This window comes from Psammomys obesus, unplaced genomic scaffold (assembly GCF_907164565.1).
Source record: "Psammomys obesus unplaced genomic scaffold, mPsaObe1.curated_primary_1811, whole genome shotgun sequence".
NCBI lineage: Eukaryota > Metazoa > Chordata > Mammalia > Rodentia > Muridae > Psammomys > Psammomys obesus.
In genome coordinates, this window is record NW_026596095.1 from 18,945,029 (window position 1) to 18,963,740 (window position 18,712).

Sequence of the window (18,712 nt, forward strand, 5' to 3'; positions counted from 1 at the left end):
CCATGGGCTACCTCCGAGTAGAGGTTCTAGGTTATATCCCTACATGATCCTTGTTTGAAGAAACAGTCTCGTAAAAGACCCTTGTGCCCAGATATATTTGGTCCTTGGCCCACAACTTTCTTGCTAGGAAGTTATAGCAGCAACCTCACTCCTGGTACCAGTTTTCTCTGTTAGTTACTTTTCTCCTCACTGTGACAAAATACCAGACTAAGAGACATTTAACTGGAAAAAACAGTTTATTTTGGCACATGGTTTGGGGCTATCATCTGGCATAACGACTGTGGTGGTGTCAGGGGAGTGAGGGGGCTTGTTAACGGCAGGATAGATCAGACAGCAGAGAGATAGGATGCCAGTATTCAGCTTGCTTTCTCTTCCCCTTTTTATTCAGCCCAGGAATCCAGCCTAATGCTGTACACATTCAGGGTAGGGCTTACTCTTTTTAGAGTAGTAGTAGTAGTAATCATCATCATCATCATCATCATCATCATCATCATCTTAGGAAACACCCTCATAGACAGAACCTAAGGTGTACGTCACTAAGTTTCTAGGTGTTTGGTTATCCAATTAAGTTGATAGTGAAGATTAGCCTTGGCACTTTACCTCCGACTGTTCTGTTGAGCAAGAACGTAGTCATGGGATTTTTGTTTGATCAAATTATGATTTTTGGGAAAAATCTCTGAGTAAGATTTTTTTTCAAGAAATGATTTTCTGAAATTATTTTTTAAAGCTCTGTGTCCTTGAAATATTTTATTGGCTTACATTGGCTGAGTATTAAAGGGTTTTCAGCAGTGTGTCTCCCAGCTCCTGTAGACTGGAGTATATTTTGTTGGATTTAAAAATTGGCATGTTTTTTTCATAATTTCCCCCTTCCCTTTTGACATTTAATGTTTATTTGAAAAGTCTAGTGACAATTTGAGAACTTTTAATCTAAATCCTCAGTGTTTTCATTGTGTATATCATTGTCTAATCTTTTTGCTTTTGAAAAACTCAAACCCTGATAGAACAGTCCAAATTTGTCTCCTACAATAGTTATCTGATTTTTTTTTATAACTTAAGTGATATATTGCTGCCTTTTATAAGGCTATAATTATATTGTTGAATTTTAATGTTTTAGTCCTTTGTTTCACATGTAATTTCTTATTTTATTGCCTTTTAGTCTGAACTTCTTTCTTTTCCTTGTTGTTTGGCAGAAACAACATGGTGCTGGATAGTTTTATGTCAACTTGATTCAAGATGAAATCATCTGAGAGGAAGAAGTCTTAATTAAGAAACTGGCCTCCATAAAATTGTTCTGCAGGCAAGCCTGTAGGGAATTTTTAAAAATTGTGATTGATGTGGGAGGTCCCAGCTCACTCTGGGTGATGACAATCTCTGGGCTTGGTGGTACTACATACTATAAGAAAATAGGCTGAGCAAGACATGAGGAGCAAGCCAGCAAGCAACACTCCTCCATAGCCTACGCACTCCAGCCTCTAGGTTCTGTTCTGAGTTTCTGTCAAGACTTCCTACAGTGATGAACAGTGCTGTAGAAGTGTAAGCCAAATAAACCCTTTCCTCCTCAAGTTGCTTTGGTCATAGTCTTTTATCATAGCGATAGTAAGCCTAACTAAGATAAATATCTACTAATATTCTATGAAGGATATACAACTTTTTAAAATATTTTCTGAGTCAATGTAAAGAAGCTTATTTTCCACAAATTACAGGGTTTTCCTCATAGGTCTTTAATGAAAAGGCAAACAGTCATAAAGCAAATACGTGCGTTGCCTTTGGTCCTATTCTCTGGCCTGTTGTTCTAGGAGAACCCCTTATGTGCAGAAGAAAACTAATGTGCTTAATTAATTCCACTTACTGAGAATTTTAGGCTTTGATCTATGGACTCTAATTGGTTTTTCTGAAAAGAGAGTATTATCTGCTAAGCTTAAGTACTCTGGTGGTAAATAAGATATGGTGGGCTACACTTCCCATCATGCACCACAATTAAGACCTTTCTTGACCTCCAGTTCTGTGAATTCTTGTAAGTTGCTGTCTTCGTTTGGGAATACACCTTTTCTTCTGTTTGGTAGTATATCTCTGATCCTTACTTCTAGGTACCAGAGTACTACCTCAGGATAGGTACACAATAGTATTGACTGTCTGCACCTAAATGTCCCCTAGGCATGTCAAAGTTATCTCTCAATTTCACGTCCTTATTCTTGTTCTTTCTTTCACTTTTAATTTTTGGTGGCACAACATGTAGTCCTTCAGCCCAGCCAGGAACAAGGATGGAAATTCTATTTCATTTGCTTAATCATTCAACTATGTTTAGTAACGTAAGCCAATTATTTAGCACTTATTTTATATGCAATTTCATGAAAAATTTTCATATCTTTATTATTTTACTGTAATGAAGATCCCCTTTCGGAAGGCTTGGGCTGGCGTGTGAGTAAGCAAGAGAAGCAAAATGCAGGCAGAACTGGAGGAAGCATTTACTCTAAGGATTGTGAAAGTACATACTCCTCTTGCTTAACTCCAGCTTCTATTCTACTTTTCATACACCCATTTAACAGATGAGGAAACAGAGGGCTTTCCTAGATTATACAAATGTTATATGACACAGTGGAGATCAGGAATTTCTTCCTCTGACCCCACAGTCCAACACTGCTTGTCCTGTTCCTTTTATCTCCTGCCTCACTCTTTAGTCCTCCCTTTCCATTCCTACCGTTTAAATCTTTACTCTTCCTTTGACTACTGTCATTTTTTTTTTCTTTTTAAAAGCTGATCTCACGTTAACATAGCTTCTGTCAGAACTGTGATCCACAGTAGCACTGGAGTTGTTCCCGTGGACCTTGAGTGAAAGAGGCCAGCCAGGGTTTCCTTCTCTTTAGTCTTTCTGCATGATTTGACCGAGTCTGGATTCCAGGAATTTAAGGATGAAAGGGAGATGTGCTTTCTGGATTCAACAAACAAATGGGAAAGATGTCACATTTATATCAATCACCATTTCCCTTTAACTCTCCCATCTCTGTCAGCTGGGATTGCAGCCCCAGTCTTAGCCTACATGGGTTTTTCCCTATAGACATTTTCTTAGCAGCAACAGACTTAGTCTTTGTATGTAGCCCATGGCTATCACTGTGGAGGTTCCCATGTTTCTTGGCCTTAGAAATCATGAGGTATGTGGTCAGGTGGTAGAATGTCACTGCAGTGGTGTGACCACATCACCCTTTACAGGAGACCCATTTGCTGACTGGGAACCAGTTCTCTTCCATGGCTCTTCGGCTTAAGTCAGCTTTGCAGCCCCAGGCTAGTTTTGCACTGGGCCTTCTGTTCTGAATCTGGGCATCAGAAGAAAGTCTTCATTTCGTTGGCTTGTTTATCCTGGAACTCACACAGGGGAATTAATGGGAATTAGTAATTTTCTCTTAATCTGATTAAGCTGTTTGGGCAGTTAGCTTTAGTGATGGATGATATAAAACATTTCTCAGGCTAGGTCTCACTGACCAGTGTAAATGTTTTCTAACCCACTGTATATTTCAACTCCAAACAGTCACTCTTAGCTTTCAACAGGCCATTGTGCCTTTGCTTTATTCATTCAGGAGGAGAAAAGTATTCATAAAAAAAATTCTGCAACTTAGTCCAACACTTGTCTCTTCCTTACATTTCAATCCCCATGAATTGTGCATATATCCTTAAGAAACACAACACCGTGTGTTTAAGTTAGGAGTCGGATTGTGCTGGCCACAGTTAACACGCGCAGAGGCTTTCTTTATGCTAGGCATTTTCTGCGTGCTTTGGCGCATTATCTCACACAAATTTCTGAACTCCTTTGTGAGATGAGTATTATTATTACTCCCACTCAACAGATGAGGAGAGCGAGGCAGGGATGGTACATATATCTCACATCATTCAAATGACAAAAGCCAGCATGAAGTTTCAGTCTTGAGTCTGACTTTGGCCTCTCTGATGTACCTTTAAAGCTCTCTGTTAAATCCCACTTTTGTTGGATAAAATAAATGTTCCAGAACACAGTCCCTCTACCTTCTGATGTGTCGGATTTTATCAGTGCCCTTTGATCTCTGCACATGCCATAAAGACCTCATCTATATGCCTGAACCTTGAAACAGGCTAATATATCTTTCTAAATCTCCCTTCTATCTCCCTTTGTTGTCTATCTGGTGATCTCTTTCCCTTCCTCCATCTGTGTCCACTTTTTCTCATATAAAAGTTCTTTCCTGAGTTGGTTTTTATGCTTGCACCCAGTTCTTTTTGCTGGCCACTCTCTCCCTTTTCTACTGAAGGGAAACAGAATTCCCTGTCCCCACACATGTGATTCCATCAGAAGTGAAGATAATGCCCAGCATTGGTTTCTGCTTTTTCATGCTGCTGGGAGGAAAAAGCACAGCCTGGCATTTGTAGAGAACAGACATTTATTGCTCATATTTCTAAGAGGATGGGGAGCCCATGACCACTGTGCTACCATCTGGTCCTCTTGCTGTGCCCTCTGGAAGGGAGGATGCCTGTCCTCACATGGCGAGTGGGCAAGAGAGGCCAGCAACCTCCTTTCCCTCTTCAGCTTGTGCTTCTGCTCTCCTTTGAGAAAGAACCAGGGAGATCCCCTCAGATCCACTTTTATAGTGCCATTAATCCTACCCACAAAGACAGGACCCTTATGGCCCAGTCATTGCTTAAAATCTCACCTCTTGGTACTATTACAGTGGTAATCAAATTTCAAAGAGTTTCAGAGGGGACAACATTCACACCATAACAACATTTGGTTTGGGGGGAGAACAAAGACTCCATCTGGTTATCTTTGAAAGACTTTCTGGCCTTCTTCTGACCATGTGTAACTGATTTTAGAATTTTCAGAACCAAAACCTCGCTTGGAGTTACCTAACACACTATCCCCGTTTGAAGTATAAAGAAACACCATCCTAATGCACTTACTGCTGTTTGAAGCATTAGGAAACTCTATTCTAGACAGGTAAACTTGACCAAGTTTTTGGAAGCAATTAGTCATATAGAACCCAGGGACTTACATATGCCTGGCAATTGCTTTCTCACTGAGCTCTACTCCAGACCCTCTTCTTACCTTTTTCCCCCTGAGTTAGGATATCACTTTATTACACAAACTGGCCTTGAACTTGCAATCCACTTGCCTCAGCCCCTTGAGAAGCTAACGTTACAGGCCACACCACCATGGCTGGCTACTTCTGTACCTTTAAAGCCCAACTGAGTCAGGAAGAGAAAATGGAAGCATTCTCCCTTTACTTCTGGGCGTGTGGACATCTGTTAGCTTGTGTTTGCTTAGACCCCAGTGATGGATCTTCACTTTACTCCTTGCACATTTTTCATGGCCAAATTTCTCCTTTTCTTCTGTAGCCTGTGTTTATGAGTTGGAGGTTTCTGCCTTTCATTTTGACATGTAGCCGGGCATATTCCCTCAGATCTCCTCTCCTTTTTTCTTAACCTGCTCCTCCCTCTACCTTTCTCTCCCCAAGTTCCAGGCCTGTGTCTCTTTCTGCTCATATGCTCTATCATTTTTAAATTAATCTTTGTGGTATTTACGTCAATAATACTAGCATAAAGCAGCAGAAATCATGTGCTTGTCATATGGATGACATGTGGAATTCCATTGTCCATCATTAAAACATAAAAAGTTGTTCAAGGTTTTATTTGCACATGTGAGTAATTAATAAAACAATTGGACCCTTGGAAAATAACAACGAAGTTTCAGCTAAGCATTAGGAATGTGGCAGTGATTTTTTTCTTATGGAGATAAAGCAACCAAGGAATAAGGAGGATTGTGCATAAATGCTAGCACTTGCAGACTGGGCAAATAAAATGCTTATGGAGTCGTAGCCAGGGCTGTGTAGTTCAAGGACTTAAGAAAGAAAGCAGCTTGACAGGCACCAAGGAAATACTATTTACTGACAGCCAGGCATTTCAAACAATAGCATGGATCCCAGAACCACTTCAAAGGGAGCTGCCCACGAAACACACAAGTAATGAATTTGAATCCTTCTGAGATTCCGGGGACTCAAAGGCCGAGGCTTCAGATAGCTTCATTAAGGTAGATCATGAACAATTACTTCACTTCTGGAAATAGCTCAGGGTCTTCTATGGAAACCAAAGGCTAAAACCATTTCTTCTTCTTCTTCTTCTTCTTCTTCTTCTTCTTCTTCTTCTTCTTCTTCTTCTTCTTCTTCTTCTTCTTCTTCTTCTTCTTCTTTTTTTCCTTGGTGCATTTGTACTGTTAAAGACTTTGGGTAAATTAAAAAGAATAACTCCTAAAGCCTTGAGAAGTATATGTTGTGCCTGAAATAGAATATGTTTTCTTGGAAAAGAGTATTACATGACTTCCCTTTTTTACCAGGTAAATGAAAGTAATTCCTTTCCCTTTTGATAGTGGGGAATTGAACTCACCCTTTAAACATACCTGGAAAAGGCTCTACCACTGAGCTGTTTCCATAGCCTCTTGAGAAACTTATTTTATTGTTATTATTATTTTATTTTGTGTGTATGGGTGTTTTGTTTGCATGTATATCTGTGCCTGGTGTATCTGGTATATCTGTGCCTTCAGAAGAGAGCATTGGATCCCCTCGAACTGGAGTAAAAGATGGTTGTGAGCCACCACGAGGGTGCTGGAAATAAAACCCAGCCCTTCTTAAAGAGAACCAAGGACTCTTAACCACTCAGCCTTTCTCCAGTCTCCTTCCCACTGGGTATTTCTTAAATGCTTATGTCCATGTTTTTAATTCTCAGAAGCACACCTGACATTGGCTAGGTTTAAAAGTCTCACTTCAGGAAAATATCCAGGCAGAAAGCAGTTGTTAGTTTTAGTGGCAATGCACTGGATTTTTACCTATCATGATTAAGTATGAGGCTAAGAAAGTCATATTAATTATATAACAAGTGGAAGTGATGCCTTTTCAGTTTGGAATTTTTAGGGACCTTAGCTGAAAATAGTCCACACAAATAACGCAATCAAAGAAGGCCTCTAGGGTATAATTATTCAAAGAATTAAAAACAAAACCATTACACGGTGGCTATTTCATTTCTTAAACTTAATATTTGCAAGAATCATTTCTCATAGCTACTTAAGTTTAAAAATCATTCCAATATCACAATGTGCATCAGTCTTTCAAAAAAAATCTCTCATGGACACTATTCATAACCCAGTGTTCGGAAATGAACTTGGAGCATTAAATGACACAGAGCCCAAGTCTAATCATTTTATAGTGAGGACTTGCCTTTAGTACATCCTTCCCTAGAAAACTTCCCACAGGGAGGCAGTGTGGGCTAGAGAATGAACCCCAACTTAGCATCCTCCTGGATTTGCCAAGGTCTGTTGTATGATGCTCACCTCAAAGTCTTGTGATTTTCTTTTGAAAGCATCCTGGACACAGTCTTGTCACAGAGGCTCCCTTTTCATGTACACAAAACTTACCTATTTTAGTGAACCAACTTTTGTCTCTGAATTAGAAATAGGCTTGTGTGAAGGATGAGAGGACATTTCTCGTCTACACTTCCATGAGCAGCTGGCAAGGGTTCAGTTAGGACCATGCAGTATTTGCACTGCAGTTGGCTCTTTTTCTTTTCTTTTTTTCCTGTGTCCCTCACTGCCTTTCTGTCATACCATCGCTCCTGCACTGAAGATCTGGCAGAGATGAGAGACTTTGGGGTACATTTCTTCGTACATATTTGTAAAGGGCAAGCAGTACTTGCAGAACACAGATGAGCACTGGAGAAGCCATGAAAGTTAAACTAGCAGGAATTCTTCACAGAAAAGAGATGTTAACCTGTCCTTCTCCTGGAATTCTGGGAATAGATGCCGTTTACAACCTGTTGATCCTTTGCTGTCTGATGAGAGAGGCCTTGCCCATATTGCCCAGAGTATTATGTTTTTGTTTTTGTTTTTTATCTCATCCCAAAAGGCAAAGAAAATGGACATCAGAAGAAGGAGAAAACAGGGATCAAGTTAGGAGCCTGCCACAGAGGGCCCCTGCAAGGCTCTGCCCTGCAGACTATCAAAGCAGAGTGCATAGAATCTTATGAAAGAAGTGGGAAATAGTAAGATCTGGAGAGGACAGGAGGTCCACAAGGAGAGCAACAGAACCAAAAAATCTGAGCACAGGGGTCTTTCCTGAGACTGATACTCCAACCAAGGACCATGCATGGAGATAACCTAGAACCCCTGCACAGATGTAGCCCATGGCAGCTCAGTGTCCAAGTGGGTCCCATAGTAATGGGAACAGGGACTGCCTCTAACATGAACTGATTGGCCTGCTCTTTGATCACCTCACCCTGATGGGGGAGCAGCCTTACCAGGCCACGGAGGAAGACAATGCAGCCACACCTGATGAGATCTGAAAGACTAGGATCAGAAGGAAGGAGAGGAAGACCTCCCCTATCAGTGGACTTGGGGTAGGGCATGCATGGAGAAGGGTGAGGGAAGGTGGGATTGGGAGGGGAGAAGGTAGGGGTTTATGGGGAGATACAAAGGGAATAAAGTGTAATTAACAAAAATTAAAATAAAAAAATGTTAAAAAAAAGAAAAACCCTGCTCAGATGTAGCCTGCAGACTCAGTCACCAAGTGGGTTCTCTAGCAAGGGAAAAAAGGGCTGTAATGTGGCATGAACTCAGTGGTAGGCTCTCTGATCACCTCTTGGAAGGCCACAGAGGAAGATGATGCAGCCAGCCTTGATGAGACCAGATAAAAGAAGAGAAGGACCTCCCCAATCAGTGGACTAGGGGAGCGGCATAGGAGGAGGGGGGGGAGGAAGGGATTGGGAGGAGAGGAGGGAGAGGGCCACAGCCAGGACACAAAGTGTATAAATTGTAATAAACAATAAATAAAATTTTCTAAAAAAAAAAAAAAAAAGAATATGTGCAGATGTTCAGTAGGTATCACAAGCGAATCTGGGATGGAATTGAGTCTTCAGCCAAACATGATTTGGATAGTTTTTTTCAGCTATAGAAATGTATAGGACGGTCTAGAGGAATCAATGTAGGATAAAATGGGGAAGTTCCTGAACTCTGAAGCACATAAATATGAACGGTGGGCTTGACAACTAGTAGAATACACTGGTTTCTTTCCTATTCCCATTGCTCTCCTTTTTCCTTCCTCTTCCTCCTTCTTTGGAGATATCTTCTTGCTATGTGTCCCTGGCTGACTTTGGATTCAGGATTCCCCAAATGTTGGGACTGTAGGCCCACACTTCCTTACGAGCTTTTGTATTGTTTTTAACATTACACTAATGTTACACTTCTAGCTTCATGTATCAGTGAGTGTATAGACATAGGATGTTCAAACTTGGGCTTGAGAAGCATCCGAACAGCTTTTCAGAAACAAGTGACGACAAACCATAATGATCTAATTCTGAGATAAACCATTTTAGAAGCAAAGCAAAACAGAGCCAATCAACCAACAAAACCAAACCAGAAAAAAAAAAAAGCCAAGAAAAGGGTTAAATTTCTGGTTGTTATTGGTTCTAAAATCACATCAGCTAGTAAAGCTGAGCATGGTTTCATCTTCACAGCACAGGATCTGCCCCACTGATCCATCTTCAAGATCTGAATAGATGCTCTCCCATGTCAATTGGACCATATTTGTGGTCGCCCTTTGGCTGCTGTCCTTTGAGGTTGTGTGTCCACTGTCATTCTCTGCACAGAAAGAGCTGTTCATGAGAACTTCACTTCTGGTTGTTTGCTCTCAAACCAGCTCTTACCTGATCTGACTTCTTTGGGACTCTAATCGTTACTCTTAACTTGATTAACTGGGAAGCACCTAGAACGTTATGTAAGTGTACCTGTGACTGCTTGGCAGGACATCTCCAGACAAGATTAGTTAGTGGGAAAAGACAAACTTGGAATGTAGGTGACTGGGGCTTAGATGAAATGACAGGTGAAAACAAGTACCTCTAAGTGCTCATAGGCATTCCGTCTATTTCACAAACAGCGTAGTGGAAGCCACTCTGCTTCCCCCTCTCTTTTCCCCACAGTGAACCTTTCCTTCATTAAGTTGACCCCCCCCCCAGTATCTTATTACAGTAATGGCTTACTGTGAGCATCACAGGGACTTACTTTTATTTCTTCAAATAAAAAGGGAAGGTCCAAATGTAAAAGAGAGTAGTTATGAAAGTAGTACTGGCTTTTAAAAATGTTATAATGGTAGATTTTGTGTGGGTGGTCATCAGGGAGATGGATAAATCTGCTCACAAGGAATTGGAAGCAGGAGAGACAGCTGGGCAATGAGCAATGAAGGGTGCAGAAGCAGCTAAATTGGAAATGAGGTTGGCTTAGTGTATGGGGAAATGATCAGTCTTGAAAATGTGAAAAGGAAAAAAAAAAGTTTTATCTATGGTTTTCCTCTTCACTTAAGAAGTTCCATAATTTTACAGCCTTATACCCTCTGGGTCCTCATGCTGCCCTGACATGGCCTATGGGTTGTTAGAGATGTCAGCTTCTGGTGGAAGTTGTGACCACAGGAAGACATCTTTCCATTTATGTCTCTTTTCAGCCAGTCGCCGCTACAGCTCCTTCTCCTCACCCTGATGCCCACTCCCAACTGTGATATGCCACAGTAGACATCCAGGTCCTTGGCTCTTAGCTAACTGAATAGGCAAATCTATGCCAATATGTTCATGATGCTTCAGTGTAGAGACTGGAGCCTTTTGGACACATTGGGCTTTCCTCTGGGTCTTAATAGGATGGATGACTCCATAGGTAGGGATGTCATCGAAGAGTTACAGAAGCATGGCGGCACAGTTGTGTAGATAGCTAGCTGATTAGTTTATTGAAAAAAAAAAAAACTTGGACCTTTTTCAAGTCACCCTTGTGTTGAGAAACCAAATCAGAACTTTACAAACCAAGCCTGTTAGGGGTCACAACACAGGAAATGAAATTTGCCCTATAAATGTATGTTGAGGAAACAAAGGTTATGGGATGAATTGAACCAGACCACTGTGATGTGCTCACTCACATTGTTCCAGGCACATTAGCCCCTTTCTCTTCTTTGTAGTCTTCAAATTTGCTCTTTTCTTCCAAGCTCCTCACCATTTCATTAGCTCAAATTCCTTTTATTTAACTATGTATAGGGTTAACTCCCTCATGCTGTTTCCTTATCAGATATGGAACTTCATCTGACGTAGCCTGCTCCCCACCATTCTTTATCCTTGATGATAGTTTTCTTCGGAGTACTGATATGTTGTTGAATAATATGCTATTTATTTTTATTGCTCCTCTCGTAAGCTACTACAGTTCAGAGATTTGTTTTTCTGTATGCTGATGGTGGAGTTCAATGTTTTATGTGAAGTACATACTTAGTAAATAGGTTTTGAATGCTGGAATTGAGCACGGGATTCATGGTCTTGGGAGAGCTAAGGCAATGCTTTTCTTTATTCTTCAAGGCAGTTTTCTTATGGTTTTGTGTTCAAGTCACTGTTCCTCTTCTCTATTCTGTACAACCACTTCTCATCTACACTTGTTGCTAGAAATGCATTCCCTAGCCACATCCTGGGGAGATTTCTAGGACAGATAGTTTCCAGTGTGTGTGTACCTTTGTGTATGTTCATGTGTGTACCATGGTGCATATGTGGAGGTCAGAGGACAATCTCAGATGTTGGTCCTTGCATCCTATCTTGTTTATCCCCCTGTGCCCCAGGGTAGCTGGCCCGTGTACCTCTGAAGAGTGTCCTGTCTCTGTTTCCCATCTCCTCATAGAGCTACTGGGAATAACAGACGTGTGCTGCTGCCCCTTACGTGGCTTCTAGGAATTTGAGTCCAGGCCCTCATGCTTGTGCGTAGTAAGCCCTTGATGAATGGAGCCAGCTCCCCAGTCCTGGCTTCCTTGTTTCACAGCCCATTGAGTGAAATGGACCACAGCCATGCATGTTCCCAGGGCTCCAGGATACCTTTTTTATTCAGAGGTTTGAGGTGAGTTCTCAGAGGAGAAGCTACATTGAAAACACTGTTGCAAGGCTGAGGCTGTGGTAAAGTGTGCCCATGTACAAGTCCCTGAATGCAATCCCAACCACAAATAAAGCCCTGTAAGTGCCATATAATACTTTCTGGCATGGTAGAACATATTTGTAATCCTAGTACTTTGGAGGTGGAGGCAGGAGGATCAAGCATTCAAGGCATGAGAGTTGGAGGCCAGCCTGGGCTATAGAGAAACTTTACCTCAAAACAGGAAAACTAACATCCTAACAAAACCACCATAGGGGACTCCGAGACCATGTGACCACACTTGAAAGCACAGCTCTGAAACAGCACACCCACTGAGGCTTTGTAGAAACTTTTTAGGTGCTCACTGCGAGCCAATCTTTATGCTCTGCACCATCTGAAAATTCTGCGTGAGTTCTGCCATGTGAGCCACACGGCATAACTACTTCTCTGGGCTGTGGTCAAGACACAACAGCAGAAAAACGGAAGAGGAAATAATGAGAAGGGAATCAGAATGGCCATATGTTGGCCTGCGTCCATCAGTTTGTCTCTAGGCAACGTGGAGGTCAAAGCTGAGGGGTTGTATTATTGTCAGGCTTCTAGAGGACATTTTTCCTCTTCTTCTCTTTCCCATGACTTAATGAGGAACATGGACTTTTTGTAAGTCATTTTCATTTCTATGTCTAAGATTGTGATGATTGTTTCAGAGCCTGTAAGAGAGCAAGGTCATGGGAAGGCATGGTGTCTGTGTGTGTGTGTGTGTGTGTGTGTGTGTATGTGTGTGCATGTGTGTGTATGTGGCAAATGGGAAGATACTGCTTGCAAAAACATTCAAACCCACTATACTCACCAGAAAGAAGTAAGAGGTTTTTCAAGAATGCAGATCAACAGTTGACTTTAAAGTAGAAGTGCGCTGGTACATAACACTTAGGGTTGTGTTTTTCTTTTTCTTTTTTTTTTTTTTTGTTTTTGTTTTTTTAATTTTATTTTTTACATTAATTACAGTTTATTCACTTTGTTGTTTTTTTTCGTATTTTATTTTTTTCTTATCAGTTACATTTTATTAACTATGTACCCCAGCCGTGTCCCGATCCCTCTTTCCCTCCCAGTCCCTCCCTCCCTCCCTCCTCTCCACCGTGCCCCTTGCCAAGTCCACTGATAGGGGGGACCTCCTCCCCATTCATCTGATACAGTGGGGGGGAGTTGACCTAAGTTGACTAAACCGTTTAGTCATGTGCCAAGATAGTAATAATCACAATAAATGAAAGTTACTGTATTCATACTCATGGCATGGCCGAGGAAGGCTTCTCTATGCTTCGTCACATCTGAAGAATCTCTCAAATGTGTCCAGCCTACTGTAAAAAACAAAAAAACAAAAAAACAAGTCAAAAACAAGTTTTCTATAACATGTGTAAAGTGTCTTGAGGCCTTTAAAAAACAAAGAAAAGGAAGCCCTTACCTAAACAGCGACACACATGTGTCCATTACCACTGCCACTGAAGGGGTCAGCAGAGACTTCTAACCACTCTCCTAAAGACTTGAGCCCAGCAATGCCCAAAATCTATTTGGCCATATGCCTCATGTTTCAAGCTGTGTGTTTGGAAGAAACATGTTCCACGTGCTATTAATTACTGTACACATAATTAAGGCCTACCAACAAGTTAAAAGCGTTTCAGCGGTCCATCTCCCTTCAGAAAGTGCAGTTTCTTTGGATTTATTTCTGAACTGAAGCACCAGGCATGCTAGCTCTCCCCAGCCAGGTCATTGCTTGTAGCTGTTGTTTGATTACCGCATAGCTCAAGTCATTAACATGGGGTCTCGAATACAGGAAACGTCCTGTATTTATGGTATAAACGAAGCATTCGATGGCTCTAGTGTTTGTGACCTTTGGATGCTCACTCACCAGTCTTAACTTTAGAAGATACGTTTCCCTCCTTAAGAAAGCAAGAGGTCTAATGGGCTTGTCGGTTTCCTGAGGCTGTTACATTGAACTAGACAGGGCAGCACAACAGAAACCTATCCTTTTACAGTTCTTGAGTTCAGAAATCTAAAAGTAAGGGCTGTGCTCTCTCTGCTGGCTCAGGGGAAGGTGTGTGTGTGTGGGTCTTCATTGCCTCTCACTGCTTCTGGTGGCCCCAGGGTTGGGCTGTGGCTGCTACATGATTCCATTCTCGGCCTCTTCTCATGATCTTCTCTTAGGATCACCCCCCCCCCCATTCTGTCACCTATAAGGACAGTCAGCAGGGGTATTCTTGAATGAAACTTCTGGAATCCACACAGCCAGAATGTTCCTTTCCACATGAAGCCAGCCCATAGGTTCTGGGTTTCAAACCTATGTTTTGGGGTCATAAAAAGGTTTAGCATTCATAGTTAGTGTTCATTTCTCTGGTCTCTTTCCTCACTGTAGCTCTGGACTGAGATTTTTTTTTTTTTTTTTTTTTTTTTTGCTAAGAGGCCAGGGATATAGTATATGATTAGGTCTGATTTAGAATAAGAGATGGGGGTGGGGGAGACGAATCAACATTTCACCCACAGATGTCAAACCACGTTGACAAGTGGTTTGCTGGGAGAGGAAGTTGTGTAAGTGCTTGAGAAGTAATGTTATACCCAAGCCGATGATGTCTGCGTGATGTATTAGGGACTGCCACTTGATAGGCAGAGATGTGAGTGATGACATGCGCGACACAGTGGTGGCTAGGATGGTATAAGGTTGATTCTGTAATAATCTCAGTGTTGGGCCCTTTAAGATGGAATGCCGCTTTCTATGGAGATTAAGTCATAAAGACAAGGCCAGAGACTCCTGGGAGCAGCAGCTTGAAATGAAAGCCTCCTGAAGAATTCGGATCAGGAAGGAGACCTAGCACAGACTGTGGCTTCTGCATTGAAACCATCTGCGTTCCATTTGGCAGTAGTGAAATGCAAGGTCTTGGAATGTACAAATACCAAAAGAAATAGTACATCAGCGGTGAGTTACCCCAGCGTCAACTAAAAAGCCAGCGAGAGGACATTCAAAATTATTGTCATTCCGGTAAACATCTTACAGAGGGGACGTTGTGGAAACTGAAGATCCTCAACAGGTGGAAAAGTGACCTTTCCTTTCAGCCAAGTAAGGATAAAAATCTTGCTGGAAAGTGAGTCAGTGTTGACTAAGTGAAAGAATTCTTGGAGCAGAGCGGTAAGGGCATGGAGAGAAAAACCATCCAGAGGTGGGAAGAGCACACAGAATAGATTAGAAATAGAATTTTAGCCCAGCAGGACAGCACTGATGACAACGTTGAGTGCTGGTGAGGAACCTGGGAGTAATTAGAATAGAGGACTCTTCGGTTATTGTTGTTGTTTTAAGGTTAAATCATTGAAATGATATTTCACGCCTTTATGAAAAATGAAACAAAAATGTGTAACATGCAGTGGCAGACAGGTCATACTCAAGTATCCATGCAGAAGTATGAAAGAACCTGCAACTTCAAACACTTTAAGCTCAGTGCATACTTGGCATCTTAACAGAAACCCGTAAACCTGTTTTTCTTTTCTGTCATAGGGAATTTACTTTGGTGAATTCATTGGTGTATTGGAGACTCACACTGCAAAGATTCACATGAAGATATTGGAGATTTATACGGAAGTGACACTCACACTTGCCATGTGACTATCTCAAGCCCCAAAAAGCTGGGATAAAGCCTTCCTTACAGCTTTAGGGTGTGCTTGTGCCATTAGGGTTCACCTTTTCACCCTGTGCTGCTTAGTTTTTTGTTGTTAACTTGACCAGCTCTGAGGATCACCTGCTGTGCTGCCTAGTTTTCATATCAACACAAGCTAGAATCATCTGGGAAGGAGGATCCTATATTGAGAAAATGCCTCCATCTGTTGGGCTGTAGGCAAGTCTGTGAGACATTTTCTTGATTAATGATTGATGTGGGTGGGGCTCAGCCCACTGAGGATGATGCCTAGTTCCTGGACAGGTGGAACTGGGAATAAAAAAGGAAACTAAGCAAGCCATGTGGAATAAGCCAGTTCCCCGCATTCCTCCAAAGCTGCTGCTTCGATTCCTGCCTCCAGGTTCCTGTTGCCAGGTTTCTGCTTTGGCTTCCTGCCGTGAAGATAGACTGCAACCTGGTAAGCCAAATGCACCTTTCTCTCTTCAAGTTGTTTTTGGTTTTGGTGTTCTAATAATGACCCTAACTAAGACATCTGGGAATAAGGAACCCCAGTTGCCTCCATACTGACATACAATTTCATATATGGACCAACAGTACATGTATATACTTTATAAATAAATATACATGTAATGTAGAAACAGCCCAGAAAATTCCATTAAAGTTTAAAAGTAAGTTTTCTTTTCATATTTTTGCATATTAAATCTTTGGCTTTAATATCCTTTAAGAAGTAAACAGCTGAGCCAATCATGCCTTGAAACTTTGAACTTAAGGTTTCCTGGTTACACATATCTCCTTCCCCCCCCCCTGAGTTTTAGTTTTTTTCAGTCTCCCCCACCAGTTTTATTTTTTTCAGTACTGGGCAGTAAGTGTTCTCATGTTTTGGAGCCTGGGGGTTGGTGTAGTGATCCCAACAATGCTACTACATCTTAGCCACTCAAACAATGACTGCTTTTTACAGCTACATCTGTTTTGAAGACTTACTCTATTATAGTCTGGTTCTATTCCCTTCCCCCCCCCCCTTTTACCTAATTGCCTGCCACATTAGAACACTCATTCATTTGAAATTTCCTCTTTGGGTGTAGTGGTTTACTCTAACTGAAAAGCAGCAAGTTGCCAGATCTTAGCTTTAGCTGGAGGTTCCAGTTCCTCGGAGTGAGTTTGTTTTTTTCGTTTTTGTAGTGGTGGTGGATTTTAGTTTCTAAGATATGACAATTAGCTTTGAGGGTATCTTTCCTGTCATGGTTGGTCATTGTTACTGTCAGTTAATATCGGTTTTTAATATAACTTTTAGGAGTTTTTTTTTTATTAAAGTCCATTTAAAGTAAAACATTTATTAATTATCAAAAAGATAGCCATGGAGATCTCTCAGTGGATACCTTGCCATCAACTCAGAAGGTTCTTGGGCTGGTCCTGGCTCCTATAATACAAGCCAGGTGCGGTTGTGTGCACTTCAAATACCTTGGTTGATGGGGTATGGGGTGGGGACAGGTGGCTGCCCGGATTTCCCTCCGGGTGAGCTAGCCTAGCCTAATCCAGGAGCACCTGGGTCCCAGTGAGAAACTTTGTCTCAGTAGACAAGGTGGGTGGGTCCTGAGGAACTATACCCTAGGTTGACCTCTGATCTCAGCACTTACACATACATTTGTTGTATACGTGAACACACATGCACAAACACGCTCCCACATAAAATAGCAGTAGTGATGTGTTTACTGTGTTGGCATTTTCCTGTATTTCCTGCTGTGTAGCTTTTTCTTTCCGTCTCTCCCTCCCTCCCTCCCTCCCTCCCTCCTTCCTTCCTTCTTCTTTTTTTGGTTTTTCAAAAAACAGTTTCTCTGAGCAGCCCTGGCCGTCCTGGAACTTGCCCTGTAGATCATGCTGGACTTGAATTCAGTGATCCGCCTGCCTCTGCTTCTGGAGTGCTGGGATTACAGGCAAGCACCACCACCTGGCAATTTTCTTTAATTAATTAATCAATCAATTAATTAATTATGCATCCTGTCTGCAGTTTTTCCTCCCTCCTCTCCTCCCAGTCCTTCCCCTCTCCTCTATCTACTCCTTTTAATCTTTCCTGTCACGACAGCTTTTTAAGATTTTTCTTAGAAAAAGAAAATTCTTTCTGTAGATGCTTGAATCCTTAATTTGTCCTTCCTTCAATTAAAAATAATTGATGAGCACAAACTACATTCTGGGCACTGGGCTAAGGCATACAACGTGAAGCAATCCAAGCCTTGTCTTTTCTGGATCTGACTGTCTCTTAGGCAATTTAGATGATAGGGAGGTGATTGGGTTTAAAATGAATATTGCAAAATTCAAGATGCCTAGTGTCTATCATTTGACAAGGCATTTTGTAATCACATTTTTTTCAATGCACGGGAGCAAAGGCAGTCTTTGGGGCTTTTTATTTCTTTCTATCCTTCTGCCAGCCTGCCCTCTAGCACCTTGGTGTTTGTTACCCCTCCCCCACACCTAGACCTCTCTCCCCACAGTGCTCATTCCTCTTTCACATCACATCCCCCTTCTCTTACACATTTCTTTCCCCTCTCCATCAATGGTTCCTTTCAATTTTCCTACATTGTACGAGCACTCTATGTTGAACACAGAAATCTGAAGATTTGACACAAGGATCCATATATGATTGAGCACAGGGGACATTTCTCAGTATAATGTTTTCCAGTTCCGTTCATTTACCTGCAGATTTCACATTTCATTTTTCTTTACATCTGAATGAAAGTCCACTGTCCACAGGTACCACATTTTCATTATCTGTTCACCAGGTAGTGGACATCTAGACTCTGCATGTCCTGGATATTGTGATTAGAGTTGCTGTCAAAGTGGATCTCTGTAACAGGAGCTAAAGTCCTCGGGAATATGTGCAGACGTGGGAGAGTTGAGTTATACGGTAGATCTATTTCTGCTTTTTAAAGGAGCTTCCACATTGGTTTCCATAGCGATCGCATCAGTTTACACTCCTATCCATAGTGCAGCAGTGTGTCATTCCCCGTATCCTCACCAGCGTTTGTCTTTTGCTTTCTCTTTTTTTTTTCCGTTAAAATTATTAGAACTTTTCAATGCCCTTCTCAGTGAGTAGGTTGATTAAATATGTTCCTTTTAAGGAGTATAAAATATGCAGTTAATA

The 18,712-nt window shown here is 41.6% G+C and overlaps 1 protein-coding gene across 1 annotated transcript in view; it reads left to right on the forward strand.

Annotated features, from left to right (window-relative positions):
• Positions 1-15,566, forward strand: part of Papss1 (3'-phosphoadenosine 5'-phosphosulfate synthase 1) — a 115,414-nt gene extending 99,848 nt beyond the window's left edge. The window contains exon 11 of the mRNA XM_055628074.1: positions 15,459-15,566. Within this exon, the coding sequence (XP_055484049.1) occupies positions 15,459-15,566 (108 nt within the window). The remainder of the gene's footprint in view (positions 1-15,458) is intronic.
• Positions 15,567-18,712: the final 3,146 nt, after the last annotated feature.